The sequence below is a fragment of the Phyllostomus hastatus genome, unplaced genomic scaffold (genome assembly GCF_019186645.2).
Source record: "Phyllostomus hastatus isolate PE091 unplaced genomic scaffold, TTU_PhHast_1.1 phas_scaffold_555, whole genome shotgun sequence".
Lineage (NCBI taxonomy): Eukaryota > Metazoa > Chordata > Mammalia > Chiroptera > Phyllostomidae > Phyllostomus > Phyllostomus hastatus.
Genome location: NW_025334036.1, coordinates 1,523,110 through 1,542,528, shown reverse-complemented (window position 1 = coordinate 1,542,528; position 19,419 = coordinate 1,523,110). Strand labels below are relative to the sequence as shown.

General features: G+C 65.1%; 2 protein-coding genes across 2 annotated transcripts in view; one reads left to right on the top strand and one right to left on the bottom strand.

The window, feature by feature from the left end:
• STARD5 (StAR related lipid transfer domain containing 5) lies at positions 1–9,276 on the top strand. Its single transcript, XM_045824907.1, has 7 exons — positions 1–174; positions 772–821; positions 1,178–1,310; positions 5,003–5,120; positions 5,755–5,848; positions 8,688–8,819; positions 8,918–9,276. The coding sequence occupies exons 1-7, from the start codon at positions 76–78 to the stop codon at positions 8,970–8,972; spliced, it is 681 nt and encodes a 226-aa protein (XP_045680863.1). The 5' UTR covers positions 1–75; the 3' UTR covers positions 8,973–9,276.
• The window catches only part of IL16 (interleukin 16), a 47,218-nt gene continuing 37,045 nt past the window's right edge, over positions 9,247–19,419 (bottom strand). Inside the window, exons 11-19 of the mRNA XM_045824873.1 lie at positions 17,237–17,324; positions 16,415–16,830; positions 14,642–14,795; positions 12,951–14,043; positions 12,194–12,332; positions 11,039–11,140; positions 10,064–10,322; positions 9,771–9,893; positions 9,247–9,664 (exon numbers count right to left, since the gene is read on the bottom strand). Coding sequence (XP_045680829.1) covers positions 9,471–9,664; positions 9,771–9,893; positions 10,064–10,322; positions 11,039–11,140; positions 12,194–12,332; positions 12,951–14,043; positions 14,642–14,795; positions 16,415–16,830; positions 17,237–17,324 — 2,568 coding nt within the window. The 3' untranslated portion in view covers positions 9,247–9,470. The remainder of the gene's footprint in view (positions 9,665–9,770; positions 9,894–10,063; positions 10,323–11,038; positions 11,141–12,193; positions 12,333–12,950; positions 14,044–14,641; positions 14,796–16,414; positions 16,831–17,236; positions 17,325–19,419) is intronic.

The window sequence follows — 19,419 nt, the reverse complement described above, 5'->3', positions numbered from 1 at the left end:
GCCCAGGTCCAGGATTTGGGCCTCACGGTGCGCTGCCACCCCCGTAACCCGTGGCCTCAGGCAGCCCTGGGTGCAATGGACCCCGCGCTGGCGGCCCAGAAAGGCGAGGCGGTGGCCCAGAAGGTGCTCCAGTACCGGCGAGATGAGTCAGGCTGGAAGATCTGTCGGGAAGGCGTGAGTGAGGAGCTGGGCGCGAAGGGGCCAGGGGCCTCGGCGCCGTGGGGCCAGGGACCTTCAGCCTTGTGCCGCCCGGCTCCTCTCCTCCCGGTGGCTCGGGCACGCTCCAGTCCCGGGCGCCGGACTGCGGGAACGGCCGGGGCAGGGAGGGGGCTCCCCTGAAAAATGAAACTGGGTCCTTGGGCTCGGAACTGCAGGTGAGCTCTGCCCCTTTCCTGGGCTTGGCCGGGTCACCTGACTGGAGCCTCCCAGCACCGCGCGAGCCCCTCCCTCCGCTGCCGGAGAGGCTGGCGCGGGACCGGCTTCTCCCCTGACTCTTCGGACTTTTAGCACGTGGACCTCAGCTGCTCCAGGGACTAAAACAGTGGCTTCCGAGGCGGTCTGAGAGCCACCCAGAGCCCTCGGGGGGGCAGCCCGTTGAAGCCCTTGCCCGTCCCGTCTGGGATCGGCCCCCTCCGCCCGTGTGGGTGGGGCCTCCCTGGAGAACTGTGTCTCTGGAGGCGGTGCGTGGCCTCCCGCCGCACAGAATCGGGCCGGGTCACGTCCCGGAGCTTTCCCTGCTCTGAAATTCTACGGTTCTCTGCCTTTCGACAGAACGGAGTTACGGTTTGCTGGAGGCCGTCCGTGGAGTTTCCAGGGAACCTGTGAGTGCTCCCACCCCCCATTCCAGGCTGTCGGGGGTGCCACACCCCTCCTGGCGGCTCTGGGGCTCCCATCCTAAGAGGCTCCGGCCGTCCCGTCCGGCACCCTGCAGTCAGCTCGCCGGCTCTGTTCCAGAAAAGCTTCTGTTTTTAACCACATCGTTTCCAGCAAACTGGATTCTCGGGGAAGCTTGCCACCGGCTTCTGCAGGCCGGGGCAGGGGAGCTGGTCGGCTCAGCCCCTACCGCAGGGCCCACCTGCACAGCGGCGGCCGACCTGCCAGCTGGTGGTCTCAGGCAGCCCCCGGGGAAGCGGGTTTGACGGGGGACGTCCGGGGTCACACCCTCTGTCGTGTGCAGGTACCGAGGGGAAGGCGTCGTGGATGGGGCGCCGGAGAGCGTGTGGGACCTGGTGAAGCCGCTCGTGGGGAGCCTCCGCGCCACGTGGGATGAAAACGTGGTCAGCTTCGAGGTGGTCGAGAGCATCACCGACGTAGGTCTTCCCACACTCTGTCCGCCCCGCGCACCTGGACCGTCCCCTGTGGAGGGGGGTTGGGACAGCTCTGGACCCTCGGGCGGTGGTGCCCGGCTGCTCAGCCAGTGGGTCCCGGTGCTCGCAGTGCTGGCCAGCATTTCCCCGTCACCCCCGCTGACCGGCACCTGGCTTCCCCAGGGCTGGGTCCGGCGGTCCAGACCGGAATGGGGTCGCACCGGGAGACCACCCCACCCCATTCTCCATCAGGCTCTCTGACGACCTGAAGGGGAGTCTCAGGTGTGTGCTGAGGTGTCTGCCACCTGTGTGCCGCTCACCCACCTCCGTCGTCACGACCCAGACGGCAGCCCTCAGTCGGACGCAGGGCTACAGTTAGAACCTGACAATTTCTCGTGCACAGGTTTTGCAGTTTCTTTTCATTTTTGCCAAGTGATACTTTTTCCCCACTTCCAACAGTTAAATAGCATCCTTTTCAAACAACTTTAAGTTCTAAAAAGCGAACACATTTAGATAAAAACATCAGGCGAGTTACCAGGGTGGCAATACCAAAAAATTGTGGAGACGGTTTCCAGTTGATTCCGTGCAGGTGCGTGCAGTCCAGGCCGATGCTCTGCAGACAGGATGTAAATGTAGTAGCACAAGGACTGTGTGTGGAATGTTCTTGAAGGTGAAAGTTGTCAGCGTGTTCAGACCGGCGGGGCCTGAGAGGAGGCCCAGGGGGCTGCAGTGAGGAGGCCGAGGGGCCGCAGTCACGGTTACAGTAACGGGCACTGTCCCTCACTGCGACCTTGTGCCCTCACCCCGGGCAGATGTGGGTGGGGGGTGGCTTCCAGGAGGTGAAGAGAGGCACCCGGGACCCAGAGGCTGTGAGCGCAGAGCAGGTGCTGACAGCGGACTGCTCCCTCCCTCCCTGTCAGTCACCCCCGCCTCCCCCCAGCCCCTGCCTGGTCCCGCCCGGCTCCTGGAGGCCCCACAGGCTCCCTCGTGGCTCCCTGGCTGCCACTCCCTCCTGGAGCCCATGGCCCGCAGACAGCTCGCCCGCTGTCCTCGCCGCCTGGCCCACTGGCCAGCGGGTCTGGCGGGTGCGGTGCAGGGTCGCCCTCCTTCATGGCGTGGGGTCCCCGAGCCCGGCTGCCCCGGCCCTCGTCCCTGGCAGCCCCGGCGCCCCCGGGCCTGGCCCCGGGAGTCCTCCAGGGCAGCGGACTTCAGACTCGTTGCTCGCGTAGCTCCGGTGGGTTTCCCAGAACCTGCACACCATCCCCGCACGCTGCGTGGCGGCCGGCATGGAGGCGGCCCCTGAGGTTTCACCAGAAGTTCCCACGCCTGTCATTTTTAACATGTGACACATCCGGCGACTTGGGAGAACACAGGGCGTCGGTCTTAGGATTGTACCTAAAATAACGTGACGCTGTATTACCAGCGTTCACTGTCACAACGCAGGAGCCAATGCTCCTCACTCAGAAACGTCGTATCCTTTTTTGCCTGGAACTCAAATTTTTATTCCATGTAACCCACTGAATTTTATCCTAATACACTTATTTTTAAAAACCATCATCTTGCGTTATAAATATATATGTAAATTGAAACTAAATTTTTAAAACTCATGTATTTCCTGTAACCATGAGGCTCTTTATTTTTTTAATATAGTTTATTGATTATGCTATTACAGTTGTGCTATTACCCTCCTTCACTCCCCTCCACCCTGCACACCCCTCCCACCCACATTCCCCCCCTTTAGTTCATGTCCTTGTGTCATAAGTTCTTTAGCTTCTACATTTCCCATACTATTCTTGCCCTCCCCCTATTTTCTCCCTACTATCCATGCTACTTATTCTCTGTACCTTTTCCCCCCTCTCTCCTCCTCCCACTCCCCTGTTGCTAACCCTCCATGGGATCTCCATTCCTGTTGTTCTGTTCCTGTTCTAGTTGTTTGCTTAGTTTGTTTTTGTTTTAGGTGTGGTTGGTAATAACTGTGAGTTTGCTGTCATTTTACTGTACATTTTTCTTATCCTCTTTTCCTTAGATAAGTCCCTTTAACATTTCACAGAATAAGGGCTTGGTGATGCTGAACTCCTTTAACTTGACTTTATCTGAGAAGCACTTTGTCTGCCCTTCCATTCTAAATGAAAGCTTTCCTGGATAGAGCAGTCTTGGATGGAGGTCCTGGCCTTTCATGACTTGGAATACTTCTTTCCAGCCCCTTCTTGCCTGCAAGGTCTCTTTTGAGAAATCAGCTGACAGTCTGATGGGAACTCCTTTGTAGGTTACTGTCCCCTTATCTCTTGCTGCTTCTAGGAATCTCTCTTTCATTTTAATCTTGGGTAATGTGATTATGATGTGCCCTGGTGTGTTCCTCCTTGGGTCCAACTTCTTTGGGACTCTCTGAGCTTCCTGGACTTCCTGGAAGGCTATTTCCTTTGCCAGATTGGGGACGTTCTCCTTTATTATTTGTTCAAATAAGTTTTCCACTTGTTGCTCTCCCTCTTCTCCTTCAGGTACCCCTATAATTCGGATGTGGGAACATTTCAAGATGTCCTGGAGGTTCCTAAGCCTCTTCTCATTTTTTTTGAATTCTTATTTCTTCATTCTTTTCTATTTGTTTCCTTCTGGTCCACTCCAATGCAGTGAGACCCAGCTTTCATTCCACCGCTATTGGTTCCCTGTGCATTTTCCTTCATTTCACTTAGCGTAGCCTTCATTTTTTCATCTAATTTGCAACCAAATTCAACCAATTCTGTGAGCACCCTGATCACTAGTGCTTTGAACTGTGCATCTGATAGGTTGGCTGTTTGTCGGTCGCTTAAAAGTATTGATTCTGGGGCTTTCATTTGTTCTGTTTGAGCCTTTTTTGGTGGTCTTGTTGTACCTGTTACGTATGAGGGGCGGAGCCTTAGGTGTTCTCCAGGGCGGGGCACCCCAGTCGCTGGGTTGTGACGCTGTACGTGGGGGTGGGGTCAGAGAGGGAACAATGGCGCTTCCTCCGCTGTCTGCCGGACTTCAGTCCTTTCCGCCGTTTCCCCCAAGGAAACTGGGCCCTTCTGGAGCTGATTCCCAGGTGGGTGGGCTTGTGCATGTCCTAGGACCCCGTGGGTCTCTCCAGCGAACTCTCCCGTGAGGCTGGGCGTCTCTCCGGCGCCTCAGTCCCACAGGTGTTTTCCATCAGTGCCCCGAGGCTCTTTCCCGGCGCTGGGGTCCTGAGACCGCCCGGTCAGCCAGCCGCCTTGCGCGCAGTGACTCGCTTCACAGTCGCCGCCTCGCTGGGTCTGTGGGTTGCCACCCCTGGGCCGGGGTCTGCCAGCCTCGGCTTGTGCCCCCGGATGCCTCACGTGCCCGGGCCCAACGCTGTTTGTGCCTCGACCCCTCTACGCCCGGCCGCCGGACACCGCCCCTCCCACCGGTCTGGACAAACGTGTCTGTTTCAACTTCTTGGCTGTCCGACTTCCATACAGTTCAGTTTTCTGTCAGTTCTGGGTGTTATTCTGTTTCTAAGTTGCCGTTGTCCCTATCTTGGTTGTGCGAGGAGGCACAGTGTGTCTACCTACGCGGCCGCCATCTTCTTGGCCGCCGCCATCTTGGCCGGAAGGCCACGAGGCTTTTAAGTGTTGAGAGAAATCCAGCTTGAGATATGACTGTGATTTTATTAAAATAACCCCGGCAAAGCTGACTCAGCGGGACCCCCTTGGCTTCGGCAGACTCTGTGCGTCACCAGAACCACCACCCCCTCGGCTGCCATGAAGATCATTTCGCCCCGAGACTTCGTGGACCTGGTGCTGGTCCGGACGTACGAGGACGGGACCATCAGCTCCAACGGTGAGTGGCCACCGGCGGCCGCGGAGCCTCCAGGGCCCTGGGTGGGCTCTGCCCGCACCCGTGCGCTCCCGCAGGGGGGCCGACCCCCGTCCCTGTGCCGCTCGCCTTCTGGGTCCTCGGGACGCTGTGCGTGGTGCTCGGGGAGGGGACAGTGCCAGGGTGGTCATTCCTAAGGCCCAGGGCGGTCAGCACCCCTTCGGCGGCTGCTGCTGCGGCCTGCGGCTGCGCCCACACTCGAGAGCGACAGTTTGGCTCCACGGGACCTCAGGCGCAGCGGTTCCCGAGCCCGGAGACTCGGGGGCGGGGGCGGCTGCCTGAGGGGAGGGCCCGAGTCCCACCGCCTCATGCCCACGGTGCCTGTGAATCACCCCGCGGAGCCGATGGCAGCACATTCACGCCCCACGCGTCTGCCGGCTGAGACCTGAGAGGGTGCCGCCTCCTGCCCTTGTAGTCACAATTCCGGAATGTTCTTTCCTCTGCTGTTCTTGGGGGGGTGTGTGTGTGTGTGTGTGTGTGTGTGTGTGTGTGGTGGGGAGGTGCTGGGGTGGGGCCGTGGCGGCTCAGGGCCCCCTCGCCGGCCCCTCGGGCTCCAGGGGGTGGGTGCGGCTTTCTCACCACGGGCCCTGTCTCCTAGCTGCCCACCTGGAGCACCCGTCGTGCCCCCCGCGGCCTGGCTTCGTGAGAGGACAGAACCACCCCTGCGGCTGCTTCTGCGAGCCCGTGCCAGGGTAAGGGCGGTCCCCTGGGCCGGGGGGCGGAGAGGGGCTCCAGGGTGGAGTCTGTTCGGGGGCACAGGGGTCACCTTGCCTCACTGCGCTGCGGGCCCTGATGCCGGGTGGCACTACCGTGGACAGCGGAGTGGGAGAAGGGACAGGGCGCGGGAGGCGCTGCTGTGGGAGTCCTTCCTCCAGCCCCGGCCGCTGTGCACGGACCTAGCCCTGCCCGGCAGAGGAGGAAGCTGCTGCGGCTCGCGGTGGGGGGGGTGCAGGTTCTGTCTCGGTGTCCTCAGGGCTGGCAGCCAGGGTCTGACCCGGACTCTAGAGGGACAGCCTGAGGGTCTCCGGTTGATCCAAGGCGCCACCCGGGTTGACACTGCAAACCTGACCTGTTCCTGGCAGAGGGAGGGGCGGGCCTGGAGCCCCTCGGGTGGGGAGGTGTGGGGTGTTCATGGACCAGCGCCGAGCCGCCTGGGTCAGCGTGGGCTGTGGGCGAAGTAGGGGAGGTGGTTAGGCCCCGGGCACAGTAAAGACAAGGCCCCCGGCGTGTTCTGAGCAGGTGGGGGTGGGGTTCGGGTTGAGTGCTGTGACGCGTGTGGGCAGGAGGGTCAGAGAGTGGGGACGGACGGGGAGGGGGCTGGTGCCGGAGTCGGGCCCTCCCCCAGGCGGGGAGGGAGCCTGCCGGCCCCAGAGGCAGAGGCAGCAGCGTGGTGCTGCGCCTGCTCCAGCCCTCGCTCGGTGCCCGGTAGGTGACCCGGGCGCTCCCCACGGGCAGCCTGGCTGACCCCTAGAGTGGGCGGTGTGGGCGCTGCGGCCCCGGGCGGCCTTCTCTGCGTGGAGGCTGGGCCCTGCTCCCCCACCCTGAGCCCCGTTGTGCCCCGCCTGTGAGTGGTGTGCAGGCAGGACACTCAGCCTGGCCCGTGTGTGACACCCACCGAGGAGGCCCTTGCCTGCCCGCCCCGGGGACCTCACAGCCACTGAGCAAGGTTCCTCCAGGCGGGAGAGGACGCTGCTGAGAGAGAGGAGGGTGTGAGCGAGCCTGCGGTGGAGGAGGGGCAGCTGAGGGAAGGCCAGGGCAGTGCGGACAGAGTCTGCGCGATGCTGAGGCTTTGGGGCTCAAGCAAGTCCCTGCCCCCTGGGGTCACACTCTGCGGAGCCGGCAGGAGCAGCGTGGGGCGCCCTGCCCGGGGCGCCTGCTGAGCCCCGGGCCTCAGGAGGGACGGGGTGCTGCGAGGCCTCCCGTCCGAGCCTCTGGGCTCCGAGACGGCGGCGGACGCCTGGTGCGCAGGTGCAGTGCTGCCCGGGGTTGGTTCCTGGTGACGTCTCCCAGTAAAGAGCCAGACAGGCCCACAAGGCCCATCCCTTTGTTGCTCAGGCCATCAGGAGGGCTGGGACGGGGAGGACCCCTAGTCCCAACCGAGCCGTGTCCTGTGTCCTCCCAGGCACGCCCCTCGCTAAGCCTGAGCCGGGGCTGGCAGGGGCTGTCCCGTGCCCGCCCTCACTGCCCCGAGCCCGAGGCCACCGCGTGCAGCCCGGGTCGCTCCGTGTGCCGTGCTCCTGCCTCCCCTGGGCTTCTGCCCCTCGCCCGGACGGACCCCCTGAGAGGAGCCACGGGGCCCGTCTGCGCTGCCTGCACGTCCGCAGTCCTCGCGACTTGTCGGATGGACGGTCTGCGCCCCGTCGCCTGTGCCTGCCTCCGGGGCCGGACGTCCACTGGCCCTGAGAGGGTGGGCTTGTTTCTGGGCTCTCGGTCCCGTCCGCCGACCTGCGTCTGCTCCCGGGCCGGTGCCGAGCTGCCCTGACCGCTGGGGCCTCGCAGCGCAGGTCACTGTCGGGGGCTGTGGCACGTCCGGCTCGGGACTGCTGGGGCCACTCGGGGTGTCTGTGGTTCTGCGCGCATGTTGGGAACGTCTGTTCCAGCCCTGTGAGTGAAACACGCCGTTGGCGCTTTGACGGCAAGCGTGCCGAACGCACAGAGTGCGTTGGGAGGCACGGACGTTTCAATGGTCTCGGCTCTGGGACCCGTGGGCGCGGTGTGTGCGGTTCCGTTCATGCGTGTCTTCCGGTCCTTTCTTCGGTGTCTCGGGGTTTTCCAAGTGCAGGTGTTAGCCTCCTTGGTTGAGTTTGTTCCTGGGTGTTTTGTTCTTTCTGTCGTGGTTGTAAGTGGGATTGTTTTTCCTCATTTCTTGTTCAGATAGTTTGTTTTGGGTGTGTAAAAAGATACGATATTTCTAAATATTTTTCAGGATCTTAAAGGGCTTTTTAATGTGGGTTATACCCATCAATATTTGCTATGTCTGAAGTTAATAAAAGAAAATTTAAAAAATATTTTATATAACAAATTACGTATGAACAGATATTTTCATGAAAAAACTTTTTTCAAACAAAAAACCGGTGGAGGGAGGGCCGTTGCTGTATGTTTGCCAGTCTCCCGGATGCCGGGCTCAGGGAAGGTCGCGTCTGTCCCTGCCCGTCCTGTGGCCGCGGGGGCCGCCCCGTGTGCTGGGGAGCGTGTGAGAGTGACGGAGGCCGACGGCCTCTCGGGGCTGCTCTGAACGTGGTTCTGACCTTGCAGAGCCCCCGGGACTCCCCAGACCGTGCAGAACCGCTGCCCTTGTTGCTCCCAGGCCCCCCAGAGCCCAGGGCAGGGAATCCACGGTCTTCCTGGGCGGGAGGGGGCGGCTGCCTGCTGCCGGCCCGGTGTGGGGAAGTCCGCACCCCCGGGCAGTGGCATCCCTGGGTGCCCGCCGTCCCTTCTGGCTGGCCACCCTCGGCCCGCCCCGTGTGTAGCCCTGTGCGCAGCCCCGGGCCCTCTGCAGACGCGTGACCCCGCTCTGCCGCCGCCACGCAGGGAGCCCAGCAGGACCAAGGTGGTGACCTTCTTCCAGACGGACCTGAGCGGCCTCCTCCCGCGGAGCGTGGTGGACGCCTTCTTCCCGCGCAGCATGGCCGGGTTCTACGCCAACCTCCAGAGCGCGCTGAGGTCAGTGCGGCTCCGATCTGGGTGACGGCCGGTATTTTCCCCACCGGCCCCAGGAATGACTCCCCTCCCTTTCCCTCCACCCCCCCCCCCCCGGGCAGGTGTATGCCAGCTCCCAGAGAGGGCACCCGGGACGTGGTGCCGCCGCTCCAGTGACCAGGCCCGTGGGCCCCCGAGCCCTGGCCTTTCTGGGACACGCGTGTGGTCGGAGCCCAGGCTGCGGGGAGAGGCCCCGTGTGCACCGCCGGCCGTGTGAGTGAGCGGCCTGCCCGAGCTTCCAGCCCGAGGCCGTGGCGCAGCTCCAGCAGGTGCTGCCCCGAGCCCTGCCGGCCACGCTGCGGACTCCTACGAGGCAGCGAGGCTGTTCGTCTGGGGGTCGCCGCGCAGTTACAGCCCTCGGAAGGTGTGCAAACGGGGCGTGGGCTTCCTGTCCGGTCACAATACATTCACTTTATTTGAAGCACCGCCGGCTTGCACTGAGCTGTCTGTACACGGCCCGCCGTTCACGTCGGCCCCCCACTACGGCCCCCCCGTCCCCGTCGGGACAGCCCCGGGGCTGGTCCCAGAAGTCGGGCCTGGGCAGCAGCCCCGGGCGGGGTGAGCTGTGACCCTGAGAATGTGTGTGTGTGGCTGGCTCTGCTGTCCGCGCCCCGCCTAGGGGTCTCCTGCGGCCGGGGCCCCCTGGGGCCGTGGGCTCCTCCTCCGGATGAGAACTGTGACCGGCCCGTCGGGCAGCGCTTTGATGACGCTCCAGGCCTCGAACCGCGTGAGTCCCTGCACGGCCGTGTCGGCCAAGTGCACGATCTCGTCTCCGGGCTGGACCGTCTCCGTCTGCCCCGGGGCGGCCCCTGGGAGGGGGGACAAGGAGGTGCAGGGCGTGTGGGTGACGGAGAGCAAGGCCAGTCTCCCCCCACACCCCCCGCTGGGGAGCAAGGACATTGCGCAGGAGCGTACCTTTGAAGATCCGGTTGACGGTGAGAGGCTTGTCCCCGAGCAGGGAGCCCCTCCCCCCTTCCAGGCTGAAGCCCAGCCCCGCCGAGGTCTTCTCCAGCGTCACCGCGTGGACCGTGGCCTCTGCTGCAGGGGGGGGGGGGGGATGGGCTCTGTCAGGGCGGTGCTGCTCCTCAGGCCACGCGCCCGTGGCTCAGAGGACGGGTAGGTGCTAGCGCGGGGGTCCCAGCACAGACGTGCATCTCCGCCCGCAGCTGAGCAGCACCCGGGGCTCCCACCGCGTGGGGAGAACTCACTGGAGTCTGCGGAGGCGTCACTGGCCCCAGGGGCCAAGGCCGCAGGGTCCTCAGAGGAGTCCGGGTCGGGCGCGGCCTCGGGCGCCGGCCTCTTGGTGACGATCACAGCCTGCCGGGGGTCCCGCGCCTGGCGGAGGATGGCCAGCGCGTCGTTGTGGGTGGCCCCTTTGAGGGACTTGCCGTTGATGGACAGGACCTCGTTGCCCTTCTGGATGGTCCCCTCCTGGGAGGCCAGCCCGTTGGGGAACACTCTGTGGACCTGAGGAGGCGCCGGAGGTCAGCGCTCGGGCAGCACCCGCGTCCAATCGAGACCCTCGCTGGGGGTCAGGGGTTGGGGGCCGCGCGCTGGCTCCTGGGCCAAAGGGAAGGAGGTGACCGTGTCCCTCCGCCCCCACCCACACAGAGATGGTGACAGTGGTGGACACGGTGGCCCCCAGAGTCCCCCCAGCCCCGGGTCTCAGACTCTGGGGGCTGCAGCCCCTGGCAGCCGGCAGGAGAGGTCCTCAAGGCGCCTGTTCTGGCGCAGCACCTCCCCAACAGGGTTCCCGAGGCAGAGGGGTCGCCCTGCCCAGGTTCACTCCCCGCCCTCCCCGTGGGCGAGACCGGGACGGCAGCCGCCTCTCCAGGACCTGCCTTCCCCAGGCCCCCGGTCACCCGTCTGCGAGGTCAGCGCACACAGGTGAGGCGAGGTCCGAGCCTGCAGCTCCAGGGTGAGGCCGAGACCCCTGTGACTGCTTCTGCCGCCCACCCGGGACCCAGGTATCCTTGCCAGCAGCGTCCCCGGCCCGGCCTTGCTGGCACCGGGGCCCGGTTCCGTGGAAGACGGTTTTTCCAGGGACCGGGCTGCGGGGGGTGGTTTCGGGGCGATTCGAGCGCAGCACGTTCAAGCTCCCCTCGCAGCCCCTGCCCCGAGTGCCCGCCCAGCGGCCTGGGGTCCCCTCGTCGCCCACACAGGCCCCGTCCCCGGCCACTCACCGTGACCACCTTGTTCTCCAGGTCGGAGCCCCCAGCCAGGCTGAAGCCGAGGCCGGCCCCCTCCTCCTTGTGCAGGACAGTGACGTGGATGCTGTCCAGTTGCTGCAGGAGGAAGTGGACGGTGGGGAGCGCTCCCTCGCAGCAGCGCCCGCAGTGCAGCGAGTGCGGGCGTCCGCCCGACCCCGTCGGAGACCTGGCTGCCCCTTCTCTCCCCCCGGGAGCCGGGCTGAGCTCCTGCCCCACACACACGTGCGCAGGCGTGCCCGCGGCCTGCAGGCCCACGAGCGCCCGGGCACGCGCCAGCACGGCCCCTGCAGGAAGCCGGAGGCCCGCTCTGCTCTCTGTCCAGGCTGGCGCGGACACGCCAGCAGGAGGGACCGAGGTGAGACGGGCGTGGCAGGCCCTGAGGACGGGCCGAGAGCTCGGGCCCCGTGAGGACCAGCTGCCGCGCGGGGGGCAGACCCGGGGCCGGCAGGCGTTTTCCATCCGAAGAGAAGCCGGGAGCCTGTGACGTCTGCACACTGTTTCCAAGGTCCCCGGGACCCGGCGGGAGCAGCCCTCTGACGGCGCGTCCCCAGGCCCCAGACTTGCAAGGGACGCGTGGGTGGGCCTCCCCGCCGGCCTCCTCCGCCCCAGCACTGGCCCGGCCCCTGAGCTGGGAGCGCAGCTCCGTCCGGGCCCGGACGGTTTCCCTGCGGACTGCCTGCGGCCCCGCAGCCTGGGCCCGTCCGCGACGGGCGGCCACTTCCCCTCTCGCCGCTCCGAGCTGTGCTCAGGGCACGGGAAGTGGGGCTCTCAGGATGACTGGGGCCCGGGGCCGTCCCCCCTCTGCAGAGGAAGTCCCAGGTGAGAGCCCACACTCCTCGGCGCCTCCTGGGGACGCACCGGCGGGAGCACGTGGGACAGGAAGCAGCGCCGCCCAGGGGAGCCTCGCCCCGTCGACAGGACCGAAAGGCCCTCAGGAGCCAGCGACCGACAGCTTTTTGAAGCTACGAAGCTCCCTCCCCAGGGAGGGCCCCCCCACCCCGTGGCTCCGTGAGACCGTCCCCTCCACCCCCACGGGCGGCACCCGCTGCAGCCACCAGGGCCTGGGGTGACTCGGCGGCTCCCCCGGGGCCTTCGCCTCGGGGAGCGTGCTCCGCGGCGGAGACCCACCTTCAGCGTCGCCTCGTCCAGAACCTTCACCTCCTCGATGAGCTGCTTCAGCTCCTCCGCGCTCAGCAGGGAGATGACCGACTGGCCGGGCGTGGGGGCGCCGTCCTCGGCCTCCGCGCACTCGCGCAGCTCCGAGAGGCTGTCGCGGGAGAAGCGGCACAGGTGGGTGGGAGTCGGCGAGACGCCGAGTGGTGTCTGCGGCGTCCCTGCCGGGCCTCGGGGCGGCGGGCGCTTGACCGGGGCCCGTGGTGGAGCGTGTCACCGAGAGTCGGACGTGTGTCCCCTCCCCCCCACTACGAGGGTGCCCACGTGGCCGGCGCTCCGTGCCCTGGGGAACGCATTTCGGTGCCTGGCTGTGTTGCAGGCTCCCTTCGTGTCTGGGGTGAAACCACGGCTTTGGTGGCGGGACCGCTCCTCTGGCCCACAGCACTACGCTGGGCGGGGCCCCGCACTCGTGCGGAACCACCGGGGAGGAGGTGGGGGCGAGTCCGGAAGGAGCCTGTCGTGGTCAGTGAGGCCGTGTCGTGGTCAGTGAGGCCGTGCCGTGGCCGGGGCCCAGCTGTCCGTGTCCAGGGGGACGAACCCACGTGTCGGGGGGGGGCAGCAGAATTCCTGAGGGGTCCCGGCGTGGCACCGCGCGGGCCTCCTGAGCCGCAGCGGGCCCAGCCGGCGGGTGAGAGGCCGTCCCGGCCCCCCCAGACCGAGGGACGAGAGGGGGCTGTCCTGTCTTCGGGGGAGGGCGGGCGCCGACACTCACTTGAGCGAGAACCCCGAGTCAGCGCTGCCGGCAGCGGGGTCTGGGCTGGACGGGGACCCTGCGGACGCCCCCTCCTCAGGGCTGCCGGGCGTCTGGCCGCAGGAGACGGAAGAGGGCAGGCACAGCAGGGACTTCATGACGGCCGAGGACACCTGGCTGCTGATGGCGTAGAGCCTGCAGGCCCGGTCGTCGGGCAGCTGCGCCTCGCAGGACCGCGTCCTGGTCAGCGGGAAGCTGCGCGCCCGCTGGCTGGGCATCTTGACGGCGGTGCCCAGTGACCCCGCGGTCTGGGCGGGCAGCCGGCTCGGGGGAGGGTCAGGTTTGGGGGCTGTCTCGGGGGGCGCCGTCTGGGCGGGCAGCCGCCCCAGGGGTGGGGTCCCCGACACACCCGGGGCTCCAGTGGGCTCACTGGCCTCTGGGGCCACCAGGGAGCCAGGGGACTCTGGCTCTGGCTGGGGCTGCAGCTGCCCCCCCGCGGGGGGAGCCCCTTGCCCCAGGCGGCCAGGAGCCCAGCCCCCTCCCTGCTTCCCCGGGGCGTTCACCGCCTCCACAGAGGAGCTGGGGGGCTGTAGGCCCGGTCTTGGGGCCCCTCTGTCGGGCGGCTGCGGGGAACAGAAGGTCTCAAAGGAGCTGATTCTCTGCCTGAGGGAGCTGGAGGCCCGGGCGGGCGGCCCCAGGCGCTCCCTGGGGGCCGGCGTGGGTTTCGAGGAGGGGGCCGCCGGCCGTTGCCTGGGCTCTGCACCGACATGCCCCAGCTCTTTCAAGCTCTGGCGGAACCAGGCGGGCTTGGGGGCCACGGGAGGGCCCTTCTTCACGGTGCTGTGGTCTCCTGGCTTGTGAGCGTTGGGAGCGCCGGGGCCAGCGTCCAGCTTCGGGGAGAGCCCGTCCGGGCGGCCCTGCTCCCCGTCCTCCACGAGGCTGAGGCGGGCGGCGGGCAGCAGCGGTGCGTGGCCCTCGCTCATGACGGGGCTGAACAGGCTCCTGATGCAGCCGGAGATGCGGGCCCACGGGTCCTCGGCCACAGCGTCCGGGCCGCAGCCCACCCGCGCCTGCCGCCGCAGCACAGGGCGCCCGCCCGGGGACGGCCCAGGTCCTGGGGGCGGAGACGAGGCCTGCGGTTCGCACAGGGTTCGCATGGCGTCTGGTGGGGTTCCCTGCCTCCATCGCAGAGCCGGGCGGGGGCGGGGGCACGGGGCAGCAGGACCCGAGTGCAGGCTAGCGTCACGGCATCCCGCATCTGAGAGCGGGTGGTCTGCTGGGCGGCAGGGGGTTTCAACAGGAGGGGCCCGGGGTTCACAGGGGTGTGGGGCCACCGTCACGCATGACACAGTCAGGGTGGGACCCCCGGACGGTCACGGTCATGCTCGTTTCCCCCTCCCCGCCTCCACAGCACCAGGTCTTCGGCAGGGGTCAGCGGGACCAGGTGCGGCTGGTGAGTCCCCGCTCACACCTCTGCCTGCCCAGACCTGGGCACGCCAGCCGCCCCTCGGCGAGGGGCCAGGGGCGCGTGTCTGCACCCCCTCCCGAGGGCTCCGTGCTCCCGCTAACCCTGTGGTCTGCCTGCCCTCCCCCCGCAGCGCCCCAGCAGCACCCACGGCCCTGCTGCCTCAGCTCGGTGGGCTCCGGCCCTCGGGCGGGACCCCCTGCTCACCTGCTCACGGGGCCTCGTGCGGAAGAGCCAGCGACCCTACCTGGGCTGCCGCCTCTCCTCCCGGGCTCGGTCTCCGTGGGGGGCGCAGTCTGCAGGTCGGCGGCGGGGCCCGGGCCGCAGGCCGTGGCATGGGGGCCGCCCGGTGCTGCTGTGACTTCCTGCAGTGGCAGCGGTGGCAGCAGCTCTCCGGCTTCCTGTGGTGTAAACAGGAAGTTAGAGTGTGTCAAAACGGCGGCCCACAGCCGTGCAAGGAGGCGGCGGGCGCTCGGCTCGGGACCCGGGGCCATGCGGGGCTCCGTGAGCAGCCGGCCAGTGGCCCTGGGCTCCGGGCCCGGGTGCTGCCCACGCCCCTCGTGTCTGTAGTGACTGTGACTGATGTCTCCTCTTACACTGCGTCGTCGTCGTTTTTTAGCAGAAACAGAGGCGTTATTTTTTAAATCACAATTTTCAGTGCAGGGTCGCCGTGTGTGTGAACCTGGACCCCACCGGCCGTACAAGCACACATCCCCCTCGAGGAGCCCGCAGCCAGGCGAGCTGGAAGTGAGCACGCGGCGGCCACGCAGCCACAGAGACCGTGGACGTGAAGGAACGCGGGGCACACGGGGAGAGAAGGGTGGCACAGCCACGTGTGCCACGGTTCACGGCGTGCACCTGCGGCCCTGGCCGGGCGGCCGGGCAGGTGCTGTCCGGGAACTGCGCGTCCAGTCCTCAGGCCCGGCTGCAGGTGTGGTGCCTCGCCCTGCCCCCTGCCCCTCCGAGGCTCCTCCCCCGGTGCCTCCTTCCGCCGTCCTCCCGCCCCTACCATCTCCTCCCTCCCCCACTCCCCTCCCTCTGGGCTCCGGCTCTCTTCCAGCCCCTGTGTCTCCTCCATTCTCTCTCCTCTCCCTTCCCTGACTCCTCGAATCAGCCTCCATCCTTCACTTCCCCGCCTTCCTCCTCGCGTGTCTCCCAAACCACCCCTCCGCCCCCCGCCCCCCCGGGCTGCCTCCTCCCCCGCACCAACTCTGTGCATCTCCGCCTCTCCCTTCCCTCACCTCCTCCTCCTCTCTCCACCTCGCTTCCTGCCTGGTGGCCTTCCTCCCGCATCGCCTCTGCCCTCCCTCCTCGGCCTCCTTCCCCCGTCCGCCCATCTGTCCTCCCTCCTCTCCAATCTCTGGGGTCTCTCCTCTGTCTCCTGTCCCTCCCACTGTCTCTCCTCTTCACGCTGCGTCTCCTCCCTCTCCCCTCTCTGCTCTCCCTCTTCCACTCCTCTCTGTCCTTCCCAGGTCTCTGCTCCACTGTCTGCACCTCTCACCTTCTCTCTGCTCCCCCGCCCTTCTCCAATGTACCTTCAGCTCTCTCCTTTTTCTCTCCTCTCTCTAATCTCTCTCTCTCCAGTCTCTCGCTCTTCTCGCTTTCATTCTCTCTCTCCTCTCTCATCTCTCTCTCCTCTGTCTGTCTCCTGTCTCTCTCTGGAGAAGGGAGGGAGGGGGGAGAATGGGCAGACCCCAAAAGCAGTCACTCAGACAGACTCAGGTCTTATTTGGCGGCCTGTTGACAGTGGTGGCTGGGGGGGTGGGGGGGGCGTGCGCCAGAGTGGTGCTCCCTCCCCTCGCCTGACAGGTAAATGGGCCCGCTTCTCCCTGTCACCGATCATCACCAATCAGTTCTTCAGGTGGCACCCACCCTCTGCCTGGTTCAGTGATGGGGGCAGGCACAGGCCTGGAGGCACTTGGGACCCTCTTGTCTTGGCGACGGCCCTCAGGGGCCTGGGCGGGCCCTCCCCTGACTCCACCTGCATTGCCTGTGATGCAGCCGACCCCAGGGCACTCACCAGGACGGGGGCTTCAGCGCTGTCCTGCAGGTGCTGCTGGGGGTCACTGTCACTTTTGAAGTATTTTCTGGGTGGGGGCTTGGGCTTGGAGGACGACGGCTTTCTTACGAAAATCTCAAATGACTTCTTCAGTCTCAGGGGTGGGTGGTCTTCCTGCGTCTGCGGGAGGGGCGGGCTCTGCTGGGGGGGCCTGGCTTCCGGCCCCGGGGGCCCAGTGGGGCCCTCTGCGCCATCTTCCACGTCCCGGGGCTGCTGCTGCCCGCCTCGGCCGGGACTGCCCGCGGGGGACCCGGACACGTGGCTGCTGTCGCTGCTGGAGCGGGTCACCGCCTTCTGAGCCCTGCGCTGCGGCGGGGCCGAGCTGTCCTTGTCGCCTGCCGGCCGCCCGTGCCAGCTGCTCTCCAGCCTCTTGGCCCCTGCGGGGAGGCACCAGGGCCGCGGGGGAGCTGAGCGCCAGCCCGGCAGTGTGGGGGCTGGTGCACCGCGGACTGGGGGACTTCAGAGTGGGGGTGCCGCGCCCCCCCCCCCGTGTGCACGTGGTGGGCGGAGCTGCATGTGGCAGCCTGGCGTCCCAGCCTCGCCACAGGGGCGCTTCTGCCCTGCGGCCACCGCACAGCAAGGACCAAGGGGACGGGGCCTTCGTGTCCGCCTCGGGGGCTGGACCGGGCTGTGCGCTCCCTGCCCCCGGGGGGCCACACACTGTGTGTGACGGCCCTTCTGTCGCGTTCCTGGGGCTCACGGAGACCGGGTTTCCAGACTTGCAGCTGTTTCTGACCACACGGATGTTTGTTGTTTGAAATAAAAGCTGTCGGGGCCCCTTACCTTCCAGACTGCACTGATGTCTCTCCTTCCCAAACTTGAGGGTCTCTGTGGCCTGGGCCACCGCGTCTTTGAGCTGCTGTTCAGAGACCTGAAACACATCGGTCATCGAGTGGACCACAGGAGGGGTGGTCCCAGACCCTCACCACAGGCAGGCCCACGTGGCCAACAGCTGACAGACCACACCTGGGGACACACCGTGGCTGTGGGTGGTTCCCGAGCAGGTTCTAGGTCAAGTCACAGTGGCAGTCCCCAGGGTGCCCACTCTGGCCGGGTGCCCATGTGCGGGCAGGGGCGCCATCCCCAAGTCCCGCAGAGTCCCACCCTGGGAGCCACTGCGTCTCCGCGAGGCCGGTGGCACCGGGCTGGGTCGAGAGCGGCGCTGCCTAGCCCTGCTCACACTGACTTACACAGAGAACAGGCTGCCGGGGACCAGAGGGGAGGGAGTTTCAGGGTTAGGGTTAGGGGGGAAGGGTGTGCAGGAACACGTGTAGGGACACAGGGACAAAAGGGGGGGTGAAAATGGGAGGGAAGTGGGGAGGGCTGGGGGTGTGGGCTGGGACGGGGGTAAAAGGCAGAGCACCATACTTGAACACCAATTAACATAGTAACTAGCTACATAACTAAACAAATACAACAAAATTCTGTCTTGGTCTGTCTGTGAAGACACAACATTGAGGCCCCTCTCGGTCCACAAAACACATGAAAGGGGAGAACGAAACCAAACACCCCAGATGGCAAATGCACAGCCGACGGGAACGGGCATTCTTCCACAGAACCGACACTCCTCACAGCACCCAGCAAACCACACAGAAACCACAGCTGGATGACAGCTCACACCGAGGGGGATGGCCACTATCGGAACGAGAGACAACTGCCCTGGCCGGTGCGGCTCAGTGGACTGAGCGCCGGCCTGGGAACCGAAGGGCCACCAATTCGATTCCCAGTCAGGGCACGTGCCTGGGTTGCAGGCCATGACCCCCAGTAGGGGGCGCTAGAGAGGCAACCACACCTGGACGCTTCTCGCCCTCCCTTTCTGCCTCACTGTAAAAGCAGAGAGAGACTTCTGGCTAAGATGGAGGCATAGGTGGACACACTGTGCCTCCTCGCACAACCAAAATTAAGGACAACAAAAATTTAGAAACAAAAAAAACCCATACAGAAAATTAAACTGTACAGAAGTCTCAACCACCATTCCTCCAGACTGATAAGAGGGGCAGAGACAGCAGCCGGTGGACAGGGCTGAGGCAGGAAAAAGCAGTGGCTGGCAGACCCAGGCACACAGGGAGCAGGCAGCGGCTGGCGGACCCTGGGACAGGCATGGGCCGCTGGCCGTCTGCAGTCACACATTTGCGCGCAGATAAACCAGGTGAAAACGGGCAGCAAGATGGATCGCGCAACCCAGGGCCCCAGCACCGGGAAATAAAGCCTAAAAGCACTGATTGAAAACACCTGTGGGGGTTGAGGCGCAGGGAGAGACCCTCAGCCTCACAGGAGAGTTCGCTGGAGAGACCCACGGGGTCCTAGAACGTGCACAAGACCACCCACCTGGGAACCAGCACCAGAAAGGCCCAGTTTGCTCCGGGGAGGCAGCAGAGGGGACTGAAGTCCGACAGAGAGCGGAGCAAGCGCCATTGTTCCCTCTCAGACCCGCCCCCACGTACAGCGTCACAACCCTGCGACTACAGTGCCCCGCCCTGGTGAACACCTAAGGCTCCGCCCCTCAACATAACTTCACGACCAGATCTCCCCCCGCCCAAACAATGGCCCAAACAAAAGAACAAATCAAACCTCCAGAGCCAATACTTTTAAGCGACCAAGAGATAGCCCACCTATCAGATGCACAGTTCAAAGCACTGGTGATCAGGATGCTCACAGATTTGGTTGATTTTGGTTGCAAATTAGATGAAAAAATGGAGGCTACAATATGTGAAATGAAGGAAAATGCACAGGGAACCAATAGTGATGGAAAGAAAGCTGAGTCTCATATCAATGGAGTGGATCAGAAGGAAGAAAAAACATACAATCAGAAAAGAATGAAGAAATAAGAATTCAAAAAGAATGAGGAGAGGCTTAGGAACCTCCAGGACATCTTGAAATGTTCCAACATCCGAGTATAGGGGTACCAGAAGGGAAAGAGGAAGAGCAACAAGTGGAAAACTTATTTGAACAAATAATAAAGGAGA

Coding starts and splice junctions, on each gene's coding strand:
- STARD5 (XM_045824907.1), top strand. CDS start 76: ATGGACCCCGCGCTGGCGGCCCAGAAAGGCGAGGCGGTGGCCCAGAAG. Junction 175..771: donor GGAAGATCTGTCGGGAAGGC/GTGAGTGAGGAG, acceptor GCCTTTCGACAG/AACGGAGTTACGGTTTGCTG. Junction 5,849..8,687: donor TTCTGCGAGCCCGTGCCAGG/GTAAGGGCGGTC, acceptor GCCGCCACGCAG/GGAGCCCAGCAGGACCAAGG.